Below are 25792 nucleotides of genomic sequence, written 5' to 3' on the forward strand. Positions count from 1 at the left end.
ATGTGTAGTTTTGGCCTTAAGGCCTTAACCCTACTTAATTAAATCAGCATGTTCTTGGCTCCCCTTACTGGTGGCTTCCCACTAAAATGTTTCTTCTTTTACCTCTAAGGTCAGGGTAAGCTGTGCTATTAACTTTAGAACCTAATACCTTTTTTAAACTTGATAACTTTGCCTCCTATACAGTAGCATCCCTCTAATATGATCCTCTGTACATTTTCATTTTCTTACTTTCCTATGTAATTACAACTAATGAATTCTCAAACCAGTAATTTTACTTAATCTGCAAGGGAATCGATTATTGTGTCATCTTTTACTCAACAGTCATGGACTTGATGGCGTTATATTTTGGGTGACCATTTTAATTTTCATTAATTTGACTACATGAATTGTAATGTGTCTATAGCAGATTCTTTTGTTTTTAATATTGGTGTGGATTCTACAGCTTTGTCTTGGATGGAGACGGATGCTTATCAAATCTGATCTCTGATCACAAAATGTAGAGGGCTATCTTTTAAAATTGAATTACTCCCTAGGTCTAAAAAACTCTGAAATTGTACTGCTTTTGCCATCTAGCTGTTTCTGTTCACATGTTATTTTGATCATGTGATGTATTAGTTTCGCTATAACAAATTATATAAAACTTAAGTGGCTTAAAAACAACACTGCTTAGTTCTCTGACAGTTCTGTACTTCACTGAGCTAAAGTTAGGGTGTCAGCAGGGCTGCATTCTTTCCTGGAGGCACTAGAAGAAAATCCATTCCCTTCCCTTTTCCAGCTTCTAGAAGTCACTTGCACTCATGGTTCCCTTCCTGCATCTTTGAGCTATCACATAGCATCTCTTTGACACTGCTTCTGCTATCACATCTCTTTCTCTGATTCTCCTGCTTCCCTCTTTGACTTGAGGACCCTTGTGATTACATTGGGCCACCCAGATAATACAGGATGGCCTCCCTGTTTTAAAGTTAGCTGATTAGCAACCTTAAGTCTCCTTTGTCATATAAACTACCATATTCACAGGGTCTGGCAGTTGGGACTTGGACATCTTTGGGGGCCATTCTCCCTATCACACCTGGGCTTGGAAATGAGGGGTTTGGTGCCTCTGGCCTAAGCAAGTCTGGTTGGGTTTCTTGGGCAGTACATCTGTTGTTAGCACCTCACTGGTCTAGGCCCTCATCATTGTGTGCACAGATTGGTGTAGTAGAGACTCAGTCTGGGGCCTCCAGTGTCAACCCTTATCCACCCTTTACACACCAAAATAAGGTCTCCACAACACGGATTTTATGTTGCACTCTCAATACAAAATGACCCCTTAAGATCCAGTTACTTAAGGCATTGGCAAACGATACTCAAGTAACTTTCCCACCCCACCTTGCTCATCGCTTTTTCTTCCCCAACCAGTAATGCTCACCCTTTTTCCTATTAAAGTCCTACCCTCACTAAGCCTCGTACAGTTCTCTCCACCTGCCAAGGATATTCTTGCCAAACTGCTTTTTTATTTTATGAGCTGGGAAAAAAAAAAAAAAAACCTGTAAGACTGAATTGGACCTCATTTGCTGTTAATTTAGTTCAGGAATGCTACTTATTTACACATTCCCCAGATTGGACGCTACCCTCAATTCTAACAATACTGCTGGAATAAAATCTGATGTTTCAACACCTTTGATGCTGATCAATTAGTAGTTTAGTTGGTTTGAGCATGACGTCAATTAACATTTTGCTTCTAACACCACCAGCCTTCCAAATCTCTTCCAAATATTTGCCTTTGGCCATAGGGATGATTAAATGAAATCGGAAGACTACTAAATTCTTAACTTGATTTGTATAAATGTAAGAGTTCTAGGTCAAGTGAACAAAAATATAACTTGAGTTATAAAAACAGACATGACTCTGCAGTCAGTTCCCACACTTGAGCCAGTTTATAGGCCCAGAGCCCCTTGAATGAAAGGGAGGCTAGGTCCCCTTGAGTGAGGACCCCAGTACATGGCCAAAAAACACTTAATCCCTCTCATGGCCTTCCCCAAAGAGAACTATGGCCGTTTATCTGAGCGACTGCTTTGGGAAAGGGAAATAATCAGACCCTTTAGGAGTGCCTAGATACTGGCTCTGAACTGGCATTGATTCCAGGAGACCCCAAGCATCACTAGCCCTCCAGTCAAAGGAGGTGCTTATGGAGGTCAGATAATCAATGGAATTTCAGCTCAGGTACATCTCAACAATGGGTTCAGTGGGTCCCCAAACCATCCAGTGGTTACTTCCCAGTTCTGGAATGTGTAAGTAGACGTACTCAGGAACTGGCAGTATCCCTACATTGGTTCCCTGACCTATGGGGTGAGGCCTATTACAGTGGCAAAGGCCAGTTGGAAACCACTCAAATTGCCTCTACATTGGAAAACAGTAAACCAAAAGCAGTGAAATGGAGAGGATTCTGGAGTAGGAAGCACAGGAATCTGCCTATCTACATAGCAATTGTATTGGCAGAATCTGATACAGCTTTTGGAACTCTGGAGAAGGCTTGGGTAGAAACTTACGGTTAATTTTAGTTAATTTCAGTTCTTCATACAGCAGCCACCCTTCCCTCAACCCCAGCCATCTGAGCATCTTGCACAACCTGTGGGAGCTAGGGTGGGCAAAAAGGACCATGTCTTCCAAATATTGGGGATCTCTGCTTTGATTGCTAATTGCTGCTTTTGATCACAGAAGTGCAAAGAGGTGGGCATCCATTCTTATTGTACCTTCCCCCATTGTTGCAAGCCCCTCTTACTCCCGCTGAAGTGACTTCCAGGTGAGTTAAATTTATAATCAATCAATGCAAATTATCAAGGATGAGGAACAGAGAAAACATTCAAAAGAAAGTGAGCAGAGCTTAAGGGACCTGTGGGACACCATCAAGCAGACAAAAATAGTCATTGTGGAATTCTAGATGGAGAAGAGAAAAGGGGACAGAATATTTGAAGAAATAATGGCTGAACACTTTCCAAATTTGATGAAAAACATGAATATAAACACTCAAGAAACAGCAAACTCCAAGTAAGATGAACTCAGAGACCCACAATGAGATATATTATAATCAAACTTTCAAAAGCCAAAGACAAAAAGCAAATGCTGAAAGCATTTAAAAAACAGTAAAAAAACAGTTATCATATACAAGGAATTCTTAATAAGATTTGCAGATTTCTTACCTGAAACTTTAGAGGCCAGAAGATACTGAGTTGATATATTCAAAGTCCTAAAAGAAAAGAAAAAAACCTGTCAACCCAAAATCCTATATCTGGCAAATCAAGACATTCCCAGATAAAAGCTGAAGAAGTTTGTGACCACTAGACATGCCCTGCAAGAAATGCTCAAGGGGGGGATTAGAAAACAATCAGCAACCATAAGATGGCCATGGGGTTTGAAAATTAATCTGAGGAACGTAATTTAGTGGTTACCAGAGGGTAAGGGGGTTGGGGGGTGGGAGATGAGGGTGAGGGGGATCAAATATATGGTGATGGAAGGAGAACTGACTCTGGGTGGTGAACACACAATGTAATTTATAGATGATGTGATACAGAATTGCACACCTGAAATCTATGTAATTTTACTAACAATTGTCACCCCAATAAATTAAAAAAATGCTCAAGGGAATTCAGCCAGGTGAAATGAAAGTACAGTAGACAGTACCTCGAAGCCCTATGGCGAAAAAATATCTTTAATAAAGGTAAATATATGGACAATTGTAAAAGCTAATATTGTAACAGTGGTTTGGAACTGTACTTTTTGTTTTCCACACTATTTAAGAGACTAATACATTTAAAGAAAAAAAATAGTGTAACACCAAAAAAAAAACAAACCCAATTAAAAAATGTCTCTTTAAGAGACATTGAAGAGGCCAGACAAATGGCCAACACATATATGAAAAAATGCTCAATGTCACTAATCATTAGAAAAATGCAAATAACCACAATGAGATACCACTTCACTCCTGTCAGAATGGCTATCAATAAATCAGTCAGCAAACAAGTGTTGGTGAGGATGTGGAGAAAAGGGAACCCTCGTGCGCTGTTGGTGGGATTCCAGATTGGGGCAACCACTATGGAAAACACTATGGAGGTTCCTCAAAAAGTTGAAAATGGGACGACCTTAATGACCCAGCAGTTCCACTCCTGGGTGTCTATCAAAAGAAATCCAAAACACTAATTTGAAAAAAATATATGCACCCCTATGTTCACTGCAGCGCTATTCACAATAGCCAAAATGTGGAAAAAACCGAAATGCCCATCGATAGACGACTGGATAAAGAAACTGTCGTTCATTTATACATACCATGGAGTATTACTCGGCCATAAAAAAGAATGAAATACCATTTGCAACATGGATGGACCTAGAGAATATTATGCTAAGTGAAATAAGTCAGACTGAGAAAGACAAATACCATATGATCTCATTTATATGTGGAATCTAGAACAATAAATGAGCAAACAAAACATAGACTCAGATATAGGAAAAAAAATACAGTTGCTAGATGGGAGGGAGATGGGGATGGGGAAGAAGGTGAAGGGATTAGAAAGTACAAAGTAATAGTTACAATATAGTCACGGGTATGTAAAATACAGTATGTGGAATATAATCAATAATGTTGTAAAGCAGGGGTGTCCAAACTTTTTTCAACGTTTTTCACCAAGGACCATATGCGGTAAAATACACAAACAGCTGGGCCACTCACTCGAGGTGAAGTACGTATTGCCTCACCTGGTTTATTTAAGTAAACTACATATATTTTTAGAATTTGCTGCGGGCCAATTAACAATGGATCATGGGCCGCAGTTGGCCCGCGGGCCGCAGTTTGGACACCCCTGTTGTAAAGACTGTAGGGTGCCAGATGGGTACCAGACTTATCAGGGTGATCATTTCATAGACTGTAGATGCCTGACCACTGCACTGTATGTACACCTGAAGCTGAAGTAGAATAGTATTGAATGTCAAGTGTAATATATATATATATACTGCTCTTGGAGGTGTGTGTGTGTGTGTGTGTGTATATATATATATATATATATATATATATATATATAGTCATGGGATGTAAAGTATAGCATAGGGAATATAGACAATGGTATTGTAACAGCTATATATGATGTCAGAGGGGTGGTAGATTGGGGGTGGTTATCGCTTTGTGAGGGGTGTAAATGTCTATTACATTGTTTTTTACACCTGAAACTCATAAAAATACATTTTAAAAATAAAATAATTAGTGTGAAACTAGCATTACTGTGACTATATAACTCCAAATCTTTTTTCTACATAATTGAGGAGACTAATGCATTTTATGTTTTGGGGCACGTAATGTATAAAGATGTAATTTTGTATAAAGGGGTGGGGATGGAGCTGTAAAGGAGCAGAGTTTTTGTATGTTTTTGAAGTTAAGCTGCTGTAAATTCAAATTAGGATATTATAACTTTAGGATGTTCGTTTTATGGTAACCACAAAGAAAATTGCTATAGAGCATATGCAAAAGGAAATTAAGGAATTTAAACGTTTCACTACAAAAAAAAAATCAACTAAATGCAAAATAAGACAAATACAAGGAATGAGGGACAAAAACCACAGACAAATATTCTATATGCTCTGTGGGCTATCAAGCATATATTAACAGAAAACACCCAACACAATGTCTTGTCTGGTGGATGAGGCAGAAACTTTCCACCTCAGCAAGACAACTGGATGACCAACCGTGGCCTGAGGACCATTCATGAGCCCACCTTATAGGAGGAAGCCAGAGGGGGAGCCAAGCCCCCAGAAGACTACTGGTGGAAGTGGGGCTCTTTCTCTTAACGCCAGGCAGAGCTGGCTCTACTGAATGACCAACCTAAGTTGCACACAGCCGGCCGGGGTAAGTCAGGTGGGAACTGACAGGATCTCCTGACTCCCCAGGGCCTGGTGCATTGTGGGAATCCCGCACATGTGCAAGTGAAAGGCTACCAGGAAACACACTGGCCAGATGAGTGCCTTCATGCCTGGCCCGTGTATTGTAAGTGCAAAGCTTAACCTCTTCCAACAGTCTTGTTTGCTCCTGTGAAGGGGAAGTCAGAGGGCACTTTGCTTCAAGCAGGCTGCCCCAAGAGTGAATGTCGCCTGCTCTTGGTGACGAAAATAGGAGTGGTGAGCATAGAAACCAACCTGGCCTTGGAGGCTGTTTCTTGTTGCTGGATACTGGAGCTGCAGGACAAGTTCATGACTTCTCTCCTGCCCAGTGTTCTGTATGAGTTTGGAAGCCAGGCTCCCTCTCTGAGCAAGGACTTCCACTACCTAGTCATCACCACAACTGAGGTAAGACACTGGCTAGGCTAAGGACCTGCTTTCATGGATATTACAGCTTTAAGGCTTGACAAGCACACGCTGCCTCTCATGCTGGGAATAACAAGCACAGCGATTGGGAGCTTGGGCAAACCTACGTTTGAACCTACCTCCATCACTGTGTGTGTATGTGTGTGTGTGTGTGTGTGTGTGTGTGTGTGTATGTGTGTGGTGAAGGTGAACTTGGGCGACCTATTCTCCTCAAATGTAAAACAGGGTAGACTTGTAGGACCTACCTCATAAGGTTGTTACTGGCATAAGATAGCAGAAAGCGCTCTGGGCACTTAGAGAGCCTGGCACACTGAATGTACTTAATAAATGTTAGATGCTGTCATTACTTCATGTTCTGGTTTACTTATACTAAGAAGAACTTTGACCACTAGTAGGCAAAATAGTTCATATTGAAAGTGCAGGATTTTATGGCTTACCTCTTCTTGGCAATTAGTTAGAGCCTTTGGATTGGACACTATCAAACATCTGAGTTATAAATAGCCAGTTTGTAACCACCCTGGAAATACTCATGGTGGACTCCCACCCTGGGGTAGGAGCTCCAGTGGGGAAGAAGTCATACCCGATTTTCCCTTCACCTTTTGTGCTGTCACCACAGAAAGAAGGCCTCAGGTCCTGGATAAAACAGCCCCTGCAGCACTTCCTCATCCAGAAGACTTTCCTGCCTCCCTGGCTGGGCAGGGCACCCAGACACCTACACTCTATTGTTACTGACTTTTACTGGCGTGTCTCCCCCTCCTTAAAGGCAGAGCTCTGCATGCGTTCTTCCTGGAATATAGAAGAAGTATTTGCTGAATGAGGAGAGGATGGGGCATCCTTTGGTACCCAGCGTTTCCCCACGGACACAGTGTTACCTAGCAGTCGTTTTCAACCCTGGCTACACATTGGAATTACCTGGAAAGCTTTAAAAACTACTGGTTCCTGGGCCCTACCCCAGACCAGTGAAATATTTTAGGTGTCAGGCACAGTCCTGGGTGTTTTCTAGAGTCTCATATGCTTCCAAACAGCCAAGGTTAAGAATGATGGTTATAGACCATATTTATTAGTCCTCAGTCTTACCCACCACCCACCTGTGCTGTGGTAACAGAAACTCCCCATGTGGGAAGGGGATCTGCTGTCAAGTGAGGGGGCACCTTTACATGACACCTCGGTTTTTTTTCTTTAAAAAGGTAATAGGATATCTACTTCACGGAGCTGTTAGGAAAAAAGTGATTAAGAGAAAGTGGCTGTGTACATTGTGAATCACATTTGTGGAAGCAGGAACATCTTAACACATACTGTATTTTGAGTTGTAAAATTCAATATCTAAATGAGCAGAGAAGAGGCCAAATGAGTTCAATGTTTAAATTGTGAGCTCTACATTCAGGAAGAGAAGAGGGTTGAGATGAAGCCAGACTGAGTGAGCCACGTGGGTGCCCAATGTGGTTAATAGGTTGGTTCCCCTTCAAGCTGATGGTCTTTAAATGTTTGCTAAACAGTCATTCAGAAGAGGCTGGTAAATCTTGAAAAAGACTTTTATGTCTACTTCCCAGAAAATGAGAAACTAAGTGACTCTAGTGATTGAATAACAAGTCCTTTTAAAAGTCAGATAGAACCAGAGTGGGGGAGGGGAGGCGGAAGACGAGGAGGGGGAAATCAAGTAGTTTCTAATTCTTTGCTCTCAATAAAATTAAAAGAACCATCAGATGGTAGACCATTAGAAGTAATTTTTTATTGTAGACAACTATGGACATTTGGCATATAACTTAAAAAAAAATTAAAGAATTAAATGTAGTACTATAACCAAACTCCTCTGCTCCCTTTTAGTTCAACAAGGTTTCTCAGCAATTAGATTAATAAAAATGAAAAACTGGAATAGAATTGCCCAACATCATCTTATTCTATTAATAAAAAGTATTTATCTGTCAATATTTGAACCAATTGGAAAAAAATCTCCATCTGTCTAAAATGAATTTTCTTTGTTTTCTTTTCTTCCGCCTCCTCCCCCCTCTCCCCACTCCGTTCAAGCCGTTGTTTCTCAGTCTAGTTGCATAGGACACAGCTCCCTGGCCCCTGCTGGTATATGAGCCTCTTGCTTTCTACACTGTTCTACAGCAGTGGCAAGGTCGTTTCTCCAAGCCTGACCCATAATGAACAGTTTACTTCAGGTGACCACAGGTAATTAGCCGTTATCCCATTGACTGTGGTCTGCCAGAGTCTCGCTCCTGGGTATTGATGGGATTTTTACTCAGTGCAGTGGAACTTATTTCCCCAAATTTCCCTCTGTTACTGTTGCCTCTAACTCCCTCCCTGTTTATCAGTTTTTCTTTGGAGTTCTTGGTTTCAAACAATAGCAACCTATCCTGGCTGACTGAAGAAGAGAAGGGAAGTTATTAGGAGGTTCTGGAGAATGAGATGAGGCTCAGACCCAACAGAGAGAGGGTACATGCAGAAAGCACATACCAGGCCCCGTGGATCACTGTTGGCACCAGTGGAGTGCCGTTATCCCCACCACCGCATGCAGCTGCCCAGCAGGGCACTGAATCATCGCCTCACCTCTGTACAGTGAGCCAGGGTCACGGGCAGGAACGCCTCGTTGGTCGAGCTCTGGCCTCCTGCTGTCAGGGGCAAGGGATCCCACATGTTTATTCCTCCTAAATAGGTCACTGTACTTGGGGAGAAGGTGATTGATAAAATTAAAAAATCCCGATTTCCTGTCCGCATCTTATTTCAGCCCTTTTCCCAGTGAACTGTAATGGTCCATCCATGTGCGTGGACTTCTCTGCCAAATGGAGAGCCCGTTATCAGCATTCTTGTGCTTTGTATCCTAACCATCCCCTGGCAGGATATACACCCCCAGATGAGTGTGGTTAGAGTGAATGACAGTCCTGTGTAGGGGGGCGCTTGGCAAGTGGAAGTTTGTCTGTGGTGTGGAGGAGTGGCCATGCAGATCTGCCTTTTACTCCTCAAGGTAGAACCTATGATGTACCTCTTGGAAACAGCACAAGAGGTTTATCGAAATGCCTATTACATGGAAATGCTAGTTTCCAGGAAAACTTGATAGGCTTAGAATTTTTCTAAATATTTCTTGTTTAATTAGCAAAAATTGCAAGAGGAACCACAGCTCTATTGCATTACAACCTATTAGTTCTAAGTTAGAACTTTGAGACTTTGGAGTGTTTCTTTGCAGCTGTTTTGTAAACGAGGTTGTGGTTCTATGTTGGTGTGGACTCCTGGTCTTACAGGCAGCATGATGGTGAAGGGGGGTCTCTTGAGGCATCAGAATAACCTGGAGGATGAGGGCTGGGGCCTAGAATATGAGTACTTCTGAGGCGGGGCTTGAGAATGCGTTTTTAACAAGTGCCCGAGTACAGGCAAGCTGCTGCTGGCCTGAGGAATCACATTTTGAGCATCAAGACTATAGTGCAAGTAGTGGTTTTCCTATGAGTCAAAGATTTCTCATACGTTACAACAAAACCAAACCTGTCAGTTAAGATCAGATTTGACTGAAAGCAGTCGATACCACGACTCAAACTGCTTACAAAGCAAGGAAGGCCCCATCTCACCTAACAGAAGTCTACAAGGGGATAGGGGCTTCAGGGCGAGTTGGTCCAGCAGCCCCCCCACTGCAGTCAGGGGCCCAGGGTCGTTCCACCTCTGCATTCTGCATGCACATTTTGGCTCTGTTTGGAGGCTGACTCCCCTTAGGCCTGCCGTCTCTGGACTCACTGAGGTCATGCATCCACAACTTGATCAATGACAACCACCAGGCACATGCTAGGAGTAGACTGGCTTGTGTCTGGGGGCTGCGTTGATCAGACCTGGCCTGAGCCATGTGGGCTTGGTGGGGGAGGGGGTGGGCTGTGGGTGGGTGGGCTGCAGGCAGTGGTAGGTTCTGTTTGGAAGAAAGAAGGAGACAGTGATTACTTACCCACTTTTCAGTGGAGACAGAATATGAAGTGTCTGTTACTTCAAGCAATAGTTTTTGCCTGTAATATGGAATTGCTCCATTTCATATTTTGGAGCAAGAAGATTGTGAAAACAATTTAGTGCTGAATTACTGACAACCTAAGGCATAAAAAATGTAACTTTTTAAAAGTTATTCCTTTGAGGATCTGATGAAAGCTAATATAGACCATTCCATAGAAAAATATTTGATATGCTCACTCATAATATCGTGGTACTAATTTAGGGAACCCACGGATGACCCGAAGAACAACAGCGTCTCAATAGCCCCCAGCATGGGTTTCTGCTTAAGAATTCCTGATGCAGAGGATCTGGTTATGCCATTTATGACTCGGAGGGTTTGATGAAGACCGTGACTTTTTAGGGGGTTTCCGCTCCTTTTATGTGAGAGGAAGGGTGTGACCCTGTGAAGTTAGGGAAGGGTCTGCTTTGCTCACACTGTACGCTTGATCCTTGGAAAAGTACCTGCCACACAGACGCATTCAGTGAAAATTTGATGAATGGATAAATGTGCAAAGGTAACAATAACTGTCTCTTCAAAGAGCTGTCGTCAGGAAAAATGTAAGGAACTTCATAAATATGAGATTCTATTATTTCAACTTAAGTAAGCTAGGATTTCTTAATGATATGACCCTTTCCAGTGGAAATATGGATGTATTATAAAGAGAGGTGTATTATTTGTGAAAAAGCATAGGTGACTTTTTGAGAGTGGATGGCATTGAGTTGGCCTGTCATAACCTAAGCTGTTTCTGTCTCCCATCTCTCTCTCTCGCTCGCTGATGTTTAGAGCAGATGCAGAAAGTGTTTGGGAAAGAAGTACTGGATTATTCTTTGAATTTCTGTCAGGGAAAACCTGACTTGTTAGTTCGCATGCCTGACAACATAATCCTACAGATCTTTTCTTGATTTGGATGGCATTGGGCAGCTATCAGACACTTGCAAAAGATTCCAAAAGGTAAGGCCTTAAAACATTTTTTTACTTGTAAATATTGCACAGAATTTGAAATAGAGAGGGAGTCATTTAGAAAATCTTAACTTCATATGATGACAAACATTGGATTGGGGCAAAAATAATTAAAATAAAAATAATTTAAAAATAATGTAAGAAACCATTTTTTACTTATGACCTGTGGTTAAATTACCCCTTGAGAGGAAAATGTAGCACAAGTAGAGAGAACAATACAGTGGTTGTTTGTAAAACATAAGGTCGATGAGGGTCACAGGCAAAGCAATTACAGTAAGGGGAAATCCATTATGCTGCATTTCAAGGTAAATGACATTTTTAAAAAAGGCACACATAAAAGAAAGTGTTAAAAATAGTACTAATATAGTTTCTACTCATACTTGAACTTAAGCAAATACCAAAACAGAAAAAGAAATTGCATAGGAACTCCTAAATGCAGATTTTGCCAGTGTTCGGTGGGAAACTTGGCAGCAGATTAACAGAGATCTCTGGGGAAAAATTAGTTTTCAAATTCCTCATTTTAGATTATTGTTTAAGGCACTTGTGCATATTTGGTAATAATAAGTTTTGAATCCGTTTGGAAAGAGTAGTAATGAAAACCTATTTTTTGTACATAATTATTGTTTAAAAATTAGAACTAAAAATCATCTCAATCCTACGTTCAATTGCTATTAAGTTTTGGTATATTTCCTGTCAGTATTTTCCCTAAAAGCTTGAGTATTTTTAAAGATATTTCATTATGAAGTTTAGGTGGCATCTAGACCAAAGTACATAACTAAAAATATTCAGTTAGTCAGAAATTCTAGTCATAAAACAGTTTGTTACTTATAAGATAAATATTGGCTTAAAGATATCAACATAGTTAAAATGGCCATATTACCCAAAGGAATATACAGATTTAATGCAATCTGCATCAAAATCTGAATGGCATTTTTTAAAAGACATAGAACAAAAAATCATCAGATTTGTATGGAATCACAAAAGACCCAGAATAGCCAAAGCAATCCTGAGAAAAAAGAACAAGGCCAGAAGCATCACACTCCTTGATTTCAATGTATACAAAGTGACAATGATCGTAACAGCATGGCAGTAGCAGGAAAATAGACATGCAGAGCAATGGAACAGAATTGAGAACGCAGAAATAAACTCACATATATTGGGCAAATAATTTTTGACAAAGAAACCAAAAATATACATTGGAGAAAAGCAAGCCTCTTCAATAAATGGTGCCGGGAAAATTGGAAAGTCATGTGCAAACGAATGAAACTAGACTGCTCTCTGTCACCATATACCAAAATGAACTCAAAATGGATCAAAGACCTAAATATAAAGACCTAAAACCAAAAATTCCGTAGAAGAAAACATAGGTACTAAACTTATGGACCTTGGTCTTAGAGAGGATTTTTGAATTTGACCTCAAAGGCAAGGGAAGTAAAAGCTAAAATAAATTAACGGGACTATATCAAACTAAAAAGCTTCTGCACAGCAAAAGAAACCATCAACAAAACAAAGAGTCAACCAACTGAAAGGGAGAAAATATTTGCAAACAACACAGCCAATAAGGTGCTAATATCCAAAATATATAGAGAACTTATACAACTCAACAACAACAACAAAAAATCCAATTAAAAAACGGGCAGAGGACCTGAACAGACACTTCTCCCAAGAAGACATATAAACAGCCAACAGATATATGAAAAGATGCAACTTCAACAGCTATTAGGGAAATGCAAATCAAAAACCACAATGAGATACCAGCTCATACCCATTAGAATGGCTATTATCAACAAGACAAATAGTAACAAGTGTTGGAGAGGCTGTGGAGAAAAAAGAACGCTCATGCACTGCTAGTGGGAATGTAAAATGGTACAGCTCCTATGGAAAACAGTATGGAGGTTCCTCAAAAAATTAAGAATAGAATTACTCCATGGCCCAGCAAACCCTCTTCTGGGTATCTACTCCAAAAATCTGAAAACATTTATCCATAAAGACATAGTTATGCCTGTGTACACTGCAGCATTATTTGTGGTGTCCAAGACATAGAAACAACCGAAGTGTCCTTTGATAGATGATTGCATAAAGAAGATGTGGTATATATACACAATGGAATATTATTCTGCCATAAGAAAAGATGAAATAGTGCCATTTGCAACAACAATGATGAATCCTGAGGTTATCATGCTAAGCAAAATAAGTCAGACAGAAAAAGTCAAGAACCATATGATTTCACTCATATGTGGGATATAAAACTGAAAGCAACAAACGAACAAGACAAACAAGCAAAAACACAAGACACGGACAATAGTTTAGTTGGGTAAGGGGGAGGGGAGGAGGTAAAAGAGTTAAAGGAGGTCAAATCCATGGTGATGGAAGATTTGACTTTGGGTGTTGAACACACAATGCAATATATAGATGATGTATTGTAGAATTGTACACTATATAATTTTATTAACCAACGCCACCCCAACAAATTTAATAAAAAAATAAGGAGTAAATTACAGCATTAGGTACTGTATCTTTTCAGTCATTCTAGCATTCATTCAACAAAGATTTACTGAGTTCAACAAATATTTACTGAGTTCAACCGATTGCTGAGTTCCAACAAATTTTTACTGAGTTACACCAATTGCTGTAAATATAGTTCCAACAAATATTTACAGTAGTACACAATCTAGTCTTTGGCTTCATGGACTTACTGTCCAGGGGATGGGCAAGGGAGATAAATCCAAAGTCTCCATAAAAATAAATAAGGGAGATAAATCCAAAGTTTATAAAAATAAATAAGTACAACTGCTATGGGGTGCTCCATTTAAACTGGGAACAAAGGAAGGCCTCTCTGAGGAAGTGACTTGTAAACCCAAGAACCAAGGTGCTCTCTGCAGAGGCACAGGCTGTGACTTGTGTGTGTAAGAAGGGAGCTTTCCCAGATCTGAATGGTGATGTGGCCAGAGCACAGACGGAGGGTCAGAAAGTGTGAAGGTGGCTGGAGACTCCAGGAGGATGGGTCACATGGGGCTTTTAGACTGTGGTAAACATCAACATTATCTGGTTGAAGAAGGCAGCACTGGGTACAGGGAGCAGAGGGATGGGAAGAGGTGTGCAGGTGGACAGTGGAGGACAATGGCAGTGAGGAGATGTGCCTGTGCTCCTGTGGGCAGGAGCTGGTGGCGTTAGTGTGCAACACAACAAGGGTTCAGGACTTGAGCTGCCTGTGAGATATACAGGTAACAGTGGTTGAACGGACAGGTAGGCATCAGATTCAGAAGTCAAAAGATACATTGGCGCTAATTTGGGACACAGGGAGATATTTAAAGTCAAGGGAATGTATTAGGTTGATGCAAAAGTAATTGCGGTTTAAAAGGTTAAAAGAAAATTGCCAAAACTGCAATTACTTTTGCACCAACCTAATATAAAAGCACTGGGGCGGGGGAGAGAGTGAGTGAAACTGTCCGTGTTGGGTGCTGTTGAGGGGCCAGAGGTCCACATGGGCATGAAGCCCAGGGAGACTCTGAAGGGTGGTCTCATTGGACGGGGGAGGGGCAGTGAAGGAGGCTGTGCGAAAAATCTGCTTCAAGAATCACAGAAGGGAAGTACAGAGAAGGTGCAATAGCTAGAGGAGTATGTAGGGCTAAGAATGTTTAAAAAAAAATAAGTTTAAAAATGTGCAACAAACTGTAAAACTCTATTTCCACAAAGTAATCTTTGTGATTAGCCACTGTAAACTCTTAGTAATTGGTGCACATCTTTCCAGACATTTTCTACACATACACAAACATCCTATGTGTCTATAAACTATTTAAAGCATTTTCTGCCCTTCTAACTTTTTACTATTAGGGTGGTGGAAACGTAATTGCGGTTTTTGCATTGTTGAAATTTGCTGCTTGATATTGGGATACATTCTTAAATAAATGTGTTTATGTTATACATCATTTTAATGCGAATTTTGCTCGCTTTATATTTTCTTGCTAATGCCTTATTGCTTGCTGCTTATTTTATATTTATTTTGGACTATGGAAATTATGTTAGACAAAAAGCAAATTTGAGCGATTTTCTTATTCGAGTTCAAAATGGGTCATAGAGCAGCGGAGACAACTCACAACATCAACAATGCATTTGGCCCAGGAACTGCTAATGAACGTACAGTGCGGAGACGAGAGCCTTGAAGATGAGGAGCATAGTGGCTGGCCATCAGAAGTTGACAACGACCAACTGAGAGCAATCATTGGAGCTGATCCTCCTATGACTACACGAGAAGTTGCCAAAGAACTCAACGCCAACCATTGTATGGTCATTGGGTATTTGAAGCAAACTAGAAAGGTGAAAAAGCTCAATAGGTGGGTGCCTCGTGAGCTGATTGAAAATAAAAGAAATCATCGTTTTAAAGTGTCATCTTCTCTTATTCTATGCAACAATAACAAGCCATTTGTCGATCGGATTGTGACGTGTGATGAAAAGTGGATTTCATGCGACAACCGGAGACGACCAGCTCAGTGGTTGGACATAGAAGAAGCTCCCAAAGCCAAACTTTCACCAAAAAAGGTCATGCTCACTGTTTGGTGGTCTGCTGCCGGTCTGATCCACTACAGCTTTCTGAATCCTGGCGAAACCATTACATCTGAGAAGTATGCTCAGCAAATCGATGAGATGCACCAAAAACTGCAATGCCTGCGGCCGGCATTGGTCAACAGAAAGGGCCCAATTCTTCTCTATAACAACGCCCAGCTACACGTCACACAATCAACGCTTCAAAAGTTGAACGGATTGGGCTACGAAGTTTTGCCTCATCCGCCATATTCACCTGACTTCTCGCCAACCAACTGCCACTTCTTCAAGCATCTCGACAACTTTTTGCAGGGAAAACAATTCCACAACCAGGAGGAGGCAGAAAATGCTTTCCAAGAGTTCATCGAATCCTGAAGCACGAATTTTTACGCTACAGGAATTAACAAACTTATTTCTCGTTGGCAAAAATGGGTTGATTGTAGTAGTTCCTACATTGATTAATAAAGATGTGTTTGAGCCTAGTTATAATGATTTAAAATTCTCAGTCCAAAACCACAATTACTTTTGCACCAACCTAATACATTGTGGGCATTTCAGTGTCAGTATTCCTGGAACTATCACGCAGCCATCCCCCCGATGAACATTGGGTTGTGTCCATTTCCCTGTTATAGCAGGACATAGTAACAGTTTGGTGTGTTTATTTTTTGTACTTGTGCAGGTCTCGCTATAGGATGTAGTGTTAGGAATTCAAATGCTGGGTGTATGGATATTTCCATTTTATGTTTTGATACTAGATATAGCAGTTTTGCCTGAGGAATTTTCTTTATAACATAGGAACTACAAAATCTTGATTGAATGATGACAGCAATGATCCAAGAGAAGAAGAGGTTAAAGGTCCAGGAGAGAGGGCCCATTGCTACAGGCCATCAACTGGGCTCCTTCCTGACATTTTGTTTCCTCTCAGTCCTTAGGTCTCCCTCCCGGGTCAGGCCTGACTTAGTCAGCTCAGGCTGCCATAACAAAATACCACAGACCGGGTGATTTACACGACAGACATTTATTTTCTCACAGTCTAGAGGCTGTAAGTCTAAGATGGAAGTGCTGGCCTATTTTGTTCTTGATGAGGCCCTTCCTGGCTTGCAGACAGCTGCCTTCTAGCAGTGTCCTCATGTGGTCAAGCGAATGAACTCTCTGGTGTCTTCCTTTGTAAGGACACTAATCCTACTGGATCAGAGCCTCATCCTTCTGACCTCATATCTTTAATCACTTCTTTACTCCGAATACAGCCACACTGGGGTGTTAGGGCTTCAATGTGTGAATTCAATGTGTGAATGAGGGAATGCAATTCAGTGCATAGCAAGGCCTGACTCCAAATATCATGCTTTCTGTCATCTGTTAGGATATCATAGGAATGCCAGCAGTTTGGTATCCAAACAGCATCTCCTACAGTGGCCCTCACACCCCAAAGTGGAACAAGAATCCTCTATGAAATCAATTGTTTCATTTTTTTTGTTGTTCGGAAAAATATGGTCCTAGTGACATAGGCGTGTAACAGAGGTAATCATATGTAGATATATTGTATATATTAATAATATGTGCACACAATGCTCTCAATTTGGCACATTGATTTTTCTACCTTGATAATTTAAAATTATTCTACTAAAAATGCTATTATCATTGAAAAATGCCATTCCTTTTATGGGGTAGACTACTTGTGTTTAAATTGACCAAGATCTCTTTTATCCCTTTTTTGATTCAAGGTTACTTACATAGTTATTTTTCTTTTAGATGTGTAACAATGAAGAATTCTGGGAGAAATTTAGAACTTTACAGGATAAACATGTTCTTGATTCAAAGAAGACAGAGATAACCATTTGTAAGAAGCTGTTAGCTTTCCACCAAAGTGCAGCCCAACAGAAACTCACACAGAGAAGACACACAGCATTTTTCTAAATTTAACTGAAGTGACAAAATAAATTTAAAAAAAGATTTAAACTGAGTTTTCATACAACAGTTATTACCATTAGATCTTGCCTGTAGCTGAGACTAGGTTGATGCAATTATCTGGTGGATTTAAGTAAGATAATTTGTTTTTAAAAAAACAAACCCCTCTTGACTCTGAATATTATTCTGAAAAGAAACTTTCCTTCAATTTTCTTTTTCATTATTAATCTATTAACACAGATCAAATACCTACTTAATTCTCTACTTTAAACTCTGACATGTCCTTCATTTTAAAGATAAGAATAGAATAGAAAGCAAATCTGCTTAAAGCATAGATGATTATATCTTTTTTCATCGGAGTTAAAAAGACCGACACAGCTGACTCTGGGTGGTGAACACACAGTGTGATTTATGGATGATGTGATACAGAATTGCACACCTGAAATCTATGTAATTTTACTAACAATTGCCACCCCAATAAATTAAAAAATAAAATTAAAAAAAAAAATTAAAAAAAAAATAAAAAAGACCGACACAGAAATGAGAATTCAGTCATAGGGGTGAATACTGTATGGCTTCCCCATGACAGTAACGATGCCATCACCCACCGATCTCCTCAAGTCAAACTCCTGGAGGCCTTGATTCTTTCTGTGTCCTTACCTCCCACATCCAATCCATCATTCAGTCCTGTCAGTTCTCCCTCCAAAATACATGTTGATTCTGCGGCCTCATTCAAGCAGCCTTCCCTAACCAGAGGCCCAGGTTTTCTTCTTGGCATCCATAAGCCATCATGTATGGATCAATTGGAATGACAGGGAAAATAAATCAAAACTTGTCACTCTTTCAATGGTTTCTCGGTGTCCCACAAATAAAATCCAAACTTCTTACCTACCAGCCCCACCTGGTGTGTCCACCTGCCTCTCCAGCCACACTGCTCCTTGTCCACCGTGTGTTAACCATACAAGCACATATCCTGCTCCTACAGGCCCAAAGCGCCAGCTTCTAGCCCCTGCCTCTGGAAGTTCCCTCTACTTCTAACCTTAGCACAGCTGGTCTCAGCTCAAATATGGGCCTTACTCGCTATCCCATCATCCATTTCATGACCTTTGTGGCACTTACCACATATGGAAATGCTCTGGCTTGAAGCTCGATGATTTCTGCGTGGGTTTACCACAGGCAGCCCCACTAAAAAGTCAGGTACCGGAGGGCAGAGGCCTCGTGCATCCTATTCATGTTCTGTCCCCAGGCCCAGGATCAGAGTCGGTACCCAGTCAACATGAGATGAATGAAAATGAGCAAATGTATCCTAAGAGCATCTTAATAAGTATTTACTTTAGTGATTAAAAGTCCTTTGACCAACATGTTAAATCCACTATTATAAAAGAAAAACTTCGTTATTAGACAAATGAAGAATATTTCAATAATGTTGACCTTTCTTATTAATTTACTCAACAAACATTTACTAAATACCTAAACTTGTCCAAGCAATGTACTATGTGCTGGGACTACAAAGACAAAAATATAGTTCTGATGGGGAGTGGGGAGACAAAATGAGAAGAGAGTTTATGTAGAGGGAGATGGACAAATAAGAAGATAAATTATGAACAGTGTGATGTCTATTCTACAATTCGTCATGGGTGAGCATAGCCGGGGCCTTGGGGGCCGGCCTGGCACCCAGTGGAGTCAGACAGGAAAGGAGACACTACAGGTATGTTTGGGAGCTACAATCAAAGTGTCCGATGACAGAAAAAGGTGTCTCATGTCTACTCTTGACTTTTGGGGGACTGCTCCTAGGAGATAACCATTTCTAAAATACACCACTTGCAGGTGAAGGCCTGTTTCAAACCAGGTTCTATGATCTGGCTGGGTTTATCCACTTGTTTGCTTGGCCTGCTCGGGAGGCTTGTTACTTTTTTTTGAATAGCAGCTGCAAGGTGACTTTCTACCTAAGCCCAGCATCTGATTTCTGTAACTGCTCTTTGCAAAGATGACGGACTTCAACTTTGAGACATAATGCTCCTTCCCGATGCAGCCAGGCACAGAGCACTCAAATATCTTCTCTACTGTTCATTCACCACAGCTTGGAAACAAACGAATTCACTGATAACTCAGGTGAGCTCCATCAACAGACGCTCAGAATGTTTTCCCAAGCCGCCATCTTGCCATCCTTTCCTCAAAACTTAGAAATAGTCTACATTTCTACCACGCCTGTCAGAAGTGTCAATTTTATATGATAATCATGAAAAGAGGAAATAAATACGTACTCTATAAATACATATCTTAATATAGTAAAGAGAAGAAATGAGCAAAACACACCAATAAGTTCTCTTGTCTTTGCCTCTATGTCTCCCAGAAGAGTTTCGGGATTGGCACTAGTTTTCTCTTCCTCCACACAGTAAGTTTCTAAAAACTTCTTATATTCTACATCTGTAAATTTATAAAGAAAATACATACATTCTTCCCCATATATGGGAGAGAACTCATAATTGATCAGTATATTTAATTCAGTGGTTCCATAATCCAGCCTTTGAGAAAGGACTCACCATCTTCAATGCTTCCTGTTTTGGCATCTTTTTTCTTTAGCTTCCTTTTGGCTATCTTCTGGAATGGAGCCAACTCTACCAGTTCCAGGTATTCTAGGCCTATAATAGGAAACAAATTCCAAAAACCGTGTTGAAATTCTACTATATTTATTTTGGGGAAAAAAAATCTATTAATAGCTAATTTAAGGATTGAGCATAACAATGATAGTGTTACTGTTTAAACTATAATTTAATTATACTTTCAAGCCACTGCAAACTTAGCATGTCAAAATCAAGATTTAAATAAAGGAGAAGCCATTATGTATTAAACAACATAATTCCTGTTGTAGTGGTGGTTACATGACTGAATACAGTCAAAATTCACCAAACTGAACATGCTAAAATGGTGACTTGACCATATACAATTTATACCTCAATAAATCAGATCTGTCTCAAACAAAGAGTTTATCATGATATATCTTTATATAGATTTCTTAATCACATTGAAAAATTATAAGTTTTAAAAGGTTAATTCAATTATGAATCTGTTATATGAGTTCAAGGAAACAACTTTACTTAGAAGTGACACTTGGCTTAAAGAGTGGGCTTCAGAGTGTATATAACATTCAGGTAATATTTGCTTTACATAGAAAATTTTAAAATGAAAGTCATTAGAAACTCATTTTGTTTTTATGTGGGGGAAAACATAAACACAGAAATGATCACTAAGATAATCTGCTATATGCTTAATCATCTGTCAGAACACTGTACCTTGACTCTAAACTCACTGAGCACTCACTTTTTGTCCTGTCAGGAAGGACCAGGTGACTATGATTTTGTATCTCTCATTTTTCTGGGAGACACACGCTACAACATTGAGGTGAACCTAGTGGACATTATGCTAAGTGAAATAAGCCAGGCACACAAAAGACAAGTACCGTATGATTCCACTTTTGTGGGGTATCTAGAGTAGTCAAGTGCATAGAAACAAGGTAGAAGAGTGATTTCCAGGGGCTGGGGAGAGGGAGAAATGAGGACTATTTCTGTAGCAAGTGCAGAGTTTCAGTTTTATAAGAAGAAAAGAGTTCTGTAGATTGGTTGCACAACAATATGAATATACTTAACACTACTGACCTGTACATCTAAAAGGGAATAAGATGATAAATTCATGTTATATGTATTTTACCACGATTTTTTTAAAAAAGAAAACAGGCACTCAAATGAATTACAGAAAAAGTGAACATTCCACACAAATGTCAAATAATTCAAGCATTAAACTTGCTTTTAGTCACAGGAAAAATCTTTTGGCCTCAGCCGAGTCACTCTTTAACCATCTTTTCTAGTCTGTGACCCCTCAGTGGAGGGGAAGGAAATACATCAGTAGTGTGGTTGGGGTAGAGTGGAAAAAGTTTGGTTTGAGAGGGGTTTATAGAAAATAATATGCTATTAAAAGTGTACAGACTTGATAGCAGCGAGAACACCAGCTGACAGTCTCACAGGATAGGTGGAAAAGAAAAAAAAAAATCAAAGCAGAACCTAAAAAGAGAATTGGAACCATGTAGTGTAGATGTTAATTACGTTGTCTCACAGACAATGCTATTTACAGGATCAAAACTGATGTTTATTACTACAATGTCTTCCCCCATGATGTCATCCAGAAATTGTATAATTATGAAGCATACTCTGTTTAGGAAGGCATTAATATAAGTGAATAGTATATTTTAGAAAATTTCTTTAAAGCATGGCTAAAATAATTTAGTTTTGGGAAATAAAAAAATAAAGTTCACTTATCCAGAAAACTCATTTAAATGAAAAACTTCACTCTCTGATGACAATATATAAATAGGTTGTCACTATTACAAAGAATTATATATATTATATGTAATTTTAATTTTTTAATGTAAGCACACAATCACAGTAACAGTCAAAATTTATAAAATAATTTTAGATTAGTATCTGAGAACTTCTTAATTAAACTTCTTAATTAAAACTCACAAGCATTCCAGCAAAACTTAATGTACTTAGAGATTATCACAAGGAGTTTAAAAGGCCAATGACCCAAACTTTATTGTCAATGAAGATATATTCATCAAAATTATCTCTAAAAAGAAAGATGTCTTCAAGATTTCTAAAATTAATGTATGCTCTTGAATAGAGATGAGGATAAAGACTGTAATAACAGATAACAGTGAAAATGATTAGTGACAAATATAAGACTTCTTTAATTTTGCTATTTTTTCCCTTGTCTGGATATAACAAACTGCTTCAGATAAAATCTTTATGCCAAAGAATCACCTCTCCACACATCACAACAATCTGGATATTCTTGAGCAAAACCCCCCAAAACAAACAAACAAAACATTAATTGAGATCTCTTTAATGATTTGGGAGAGACAATTTAGGTCACTTTCTCTACTGTACAAATAAGGGTTACAATACTGGTCCTCAGAGGTTGAAAACCAAAGGCAAGGTTATTCAAAGGTCATACCTAATCATGCATGATGGCTGCAATACAACCTAGCTGCGATTCATTCATTCATAGAAGAAATGTTATACTGTAAAACAGTCTTTACTGATTTAAAGAACACTTTTAGGTTTTTAAGATGATTTACTATAGCACATGTTATAGAAGACCTAAGACTTTTGTCTGCTATCTCAGAGCTAACAGTTTCCCTCACTGGCAGTAACTTTCAACCCCATTTCACAGATGAGAACACTGAGGCTCAGAGAAATTAGGTACTTGTAGAGAGTGCAGATAGTTAAAAGGTGGGACTAGGACCAATCTGAGTCACTCTGTGAGTCCAGCATCTGTCCTCCTTTAACTGTACCAATTTTCCTAAACTTTAGTCATTTGAAAATCATCTTCATGTTTTTTAAAACCATATCTATATTTATCTGTTAGTGGTGTTTTTAGTTGAATGGACTGACACCTTTTACTTAAATGTCTTTATTCAGAAGGAAAGTTTATATGGCTACCATAAATGAGAACTCATGATATTGAAGATAAAAAGAATAACAATGATAATAAAGAGAATAATCCAAACATAGTGAAAATCACTAAATCACTGATGAACTATCTATCACCTGTTGAAGGTCTAACCTGAGGTTGGCTCTTTCTGTTAATGAAGAGGGATTTGGAAGTAAGAAGTTTTGTCAGAGTCATCTAACTACAAAGCTGTAAAAGGGAATTAAAAAAAGATACAACTTGAGAGGGATGGTGTGGGGTCTGGATGTTAGTGATGGAAGGGAGTACAAGGGGCTTCTAGGGTCTGGAATATTCTGTCTCTTTATCCGGTGTTATTACATGGGTGTGTTCATTTGTGAAAATTCATGAGGTTATATACCTATTTTTTATTCACTTTCCTTTGTTATATCTCAATACAGTTTTCTTAAAAAACCTCTGTGAAATAAGGTTTGTTGATATCCAAAATACATAAAGCAACTAATATGTTGTTAGTTGGCATGTGTTTCTTTTTAGATTATGGTGGTGCTAGTAGAGGCATATTTTAAATCTATTTTACAGGAATTTAATGATCTGCCTACTTAGAAATAACTTGCAGAAATACAGATCTGCATTGATTTCTGGGTACATGTGGGAAATAAGATGGAAGTGGGGATGCCTTCTGTTATCTGTAATAATTTGCCAGCAAACGACAACACCTATCAGCTTCTTAATGTTGGTAAACAGCTGCTCACCTGAGATCTGCAGTAAAGAACTCAAAGTAATCGTGTGCAGGCAGCGGGTGTAGCTGCTCTTCCAGCTGCTCCTTGGTGAGGCTGGGAGGAAGGTGCCGGATCACTACCTGGGGAAAGGAGGCTGGCTGGGTTTTGTTTCACTCTTACTGTATTAACCTTCAATTATTTCAATACCTAGTGACCTGTGTTTATGCTGAGAGAAAATCTAAACCAGGAGTCTATAGAAACACACATTTTAGGAACAGTTAAGAAGTATATATGAAATAGTCTCCCTAATAAGACATATGTCCATCTGACACCCTACAAAATCTTTACAACATTATTGATTATATCCCCCAAACTGTCTTTCATATCCCTGTGACTATATTGTAGTTACCAATTTGTGCTTTCTAAACCCCTCCCCTTCTCTGTCATCCCAACCCCCCTCCCATCTAGCAACCATCAGTTTTTCCTCTATATCTCTGATACTACCATGTTTCCCCGAAAATAAGACCAGGTCTTATATTAATTTTTGCTCCAAAAGGTGCATTAGGGCTTATGTTCAGGGGATGTCATCCTGAAAAATGCTAGGGCTTATTTTCCGGTGAGGTCTTATTTTTGTGGAAACATTGTATTTCTGTTTACTTTGCTCATTTATTCAGTTCTTTAGATTCCACATGTAACAGAGATCAAATGGTATTTGTCTTTCTCCGATTGACTTATTTCACTTAGCATTATGTCCTTTAGGTCCATCCATATCATTGCAAATGGTAAGATTTCATTCTTCTTTATAGCCGAGTAATACTCCATTGTATAAATGTACCACAGGTGAAAAATAAAAAATAATAATGAAAAAGAAATACATACGAGTACATAGAAAACATGGCTGTCAAAAGAGTAATGGGGGTTGAAAAATTGAAAAGACATCAGTGAGGTCAGAAAAGGCTGAGCCTAATAGTTCTTTTTCATGCAATCATGTCATTACTACCCGACAACTCTTGGCATGACGCTTAGTATCTGTGCCCCAGTGAAAAATAATACCTCCTGTCCTCTCCTGGGCAGTATGGACAGCTACTGCCCAGCGCTGGTGAGCCCAGCTTCTTAGCCCCAACGGGATACCTGTACAGGTTGAAAAGACATTTCTTTCTCCCCAAACCAGAAAAACCGCGTCGGAGGGCGCGGAAAATCCAGTATCTGCTGGAACCAGGAGCTCGCGGCCCCGCTGCCCGGCCGCTGTCCGCGGTGCTGAAGCGGACGCCCTCCTTTGGCCCCACCAGCAGCTCACCATTCTCAGCCCCTCCCCTCCGCCGCCACCCCACTCCTCCGCCCTGTCCCGCTCGCCCCTCCGCCCACCCCGCCTCTTTCCTCGCCCCATCCCTGCCCAGTTCAGGACCATCCTTTTTTCGTGATGTTTGTCTGCACCACCGCGTCCTCGCCACTCTCCACTTTGCTGAGGACCCTCCTCCTTAGGCGAGGTGTGTCCGCGTTGCCAGGTCCTCACCCCGCCCCGCCCCACCTTTCTGAACTGAGGTTTGCAAGTACCGCCCAGCCCCGACCTCGCTCAGCACCATCCTTCCTCCTCGCGAGGTTGCCTGCGCTACCCCCACAGCCTGAGGACAAGACTGAAGGCGCCTCGGGCTCTCGCGGCTGCAAATCACCGTGGAAGTGGGCTTCCACGGCTCACGGCTTCTCCCTCCCTCTCGGATCTTGTGCAGCAGGGGCCACCCCGGAGCCTCTGGGCCCCTGCTCCCATCGCATCCAGTACCCGCTGCAGATCCACCGCCTCCCCTCGCCTTGGCCCAGACTTCGCAAGAACTAAGTTCGAGGTTGCCCCCAGTGTCACCCCTTCCCTCACCCCACCCCCTCAGTTCAGTTGCCGCCTGTCCCTCCCTCCCGC

At 40.2% G+C, this 25792-nt stretch overlaps 1 protein-coding gene and 1 pseudogene across 1 annotated transcript; one reads left to right on the forward strand and one right to left on the reverse strand.

Moving 5' to 3' along the window:
• The first annotated feature begins 15261 nt into the window (after positions 1-15261).
• On the forward strand, positions 15262-16255 carry LOC117021248 (histone-lysine N-methyltransferase SETMAR-like; annotated as a pseudogene).
• Positions 16256-19329: 3074 nt separating this feature from the next.
• Positions 19330-25270, reverse strand: LOC117021172 (regulator of nonsense transcripts 3A-like). The gene is made up of 6 exons (XM_033104013.1): positions 25052-25270; positions 23917-24023; positions 22272-22390; positions 20242-20340; positions 20015-20125; positions 19330-19400 (listed from the first exon to the last, which is right to left on the reverse strand). The coding sequence occupies exons 1-6, from the start codon at positions 25268-25270 to the stop codon at positions 19330-19332; spliced, it is 726 nt and encodes a 241-aa protein (XP_032959904.1).
• Between the last annotated feature and the right edge of the window lie 522 nt (positions 25271-25792).

This window comes from Rhinolophus ferrumequinum, chromosome 4 (assembly GCF_004115265.2).
Source record: "Rhinolophus ferrumequinum isolate MPI-CBG mRhiFer1 chromosome 4, mRhiFer1_v1.p, whole genome shotgun sequence".
NCBI lineage: Eukaryota > Metazoa > Chordata > Mammalia > Chiroptera > Rhinolophidae > Rhinolophus > Rhinolophus ferrumequinum.

What these genes read in the sequence shown, in the direction of transcription:
- LOC117021172 (XM_033104013.1), bottom strand. Translation starts at nt 25,270, where the DNA reads ATGGGGCGAGGAAAGAGGCGGGGTGGGCGGAGGGGCGAGCGGGACAGG. An exon ending in AACAGGAAGCATTGAAGATG is followed by an intron (nt 20,126 to 20,241) that starts GTGAGTCCTTTC and finishes ATAAATTTACAG; the next exon opens with ATGTAGAATATAAGAAGTTT. An exon ending in AAAGACAAGAGAACTTATTG is followed by an intron (nt 19,401 to 20,014) that starts GTGTGTTTTGCT and finishes ACATACCTGTAG; the next exon opens with TGTCTCCTTTCCTGTCTGAC.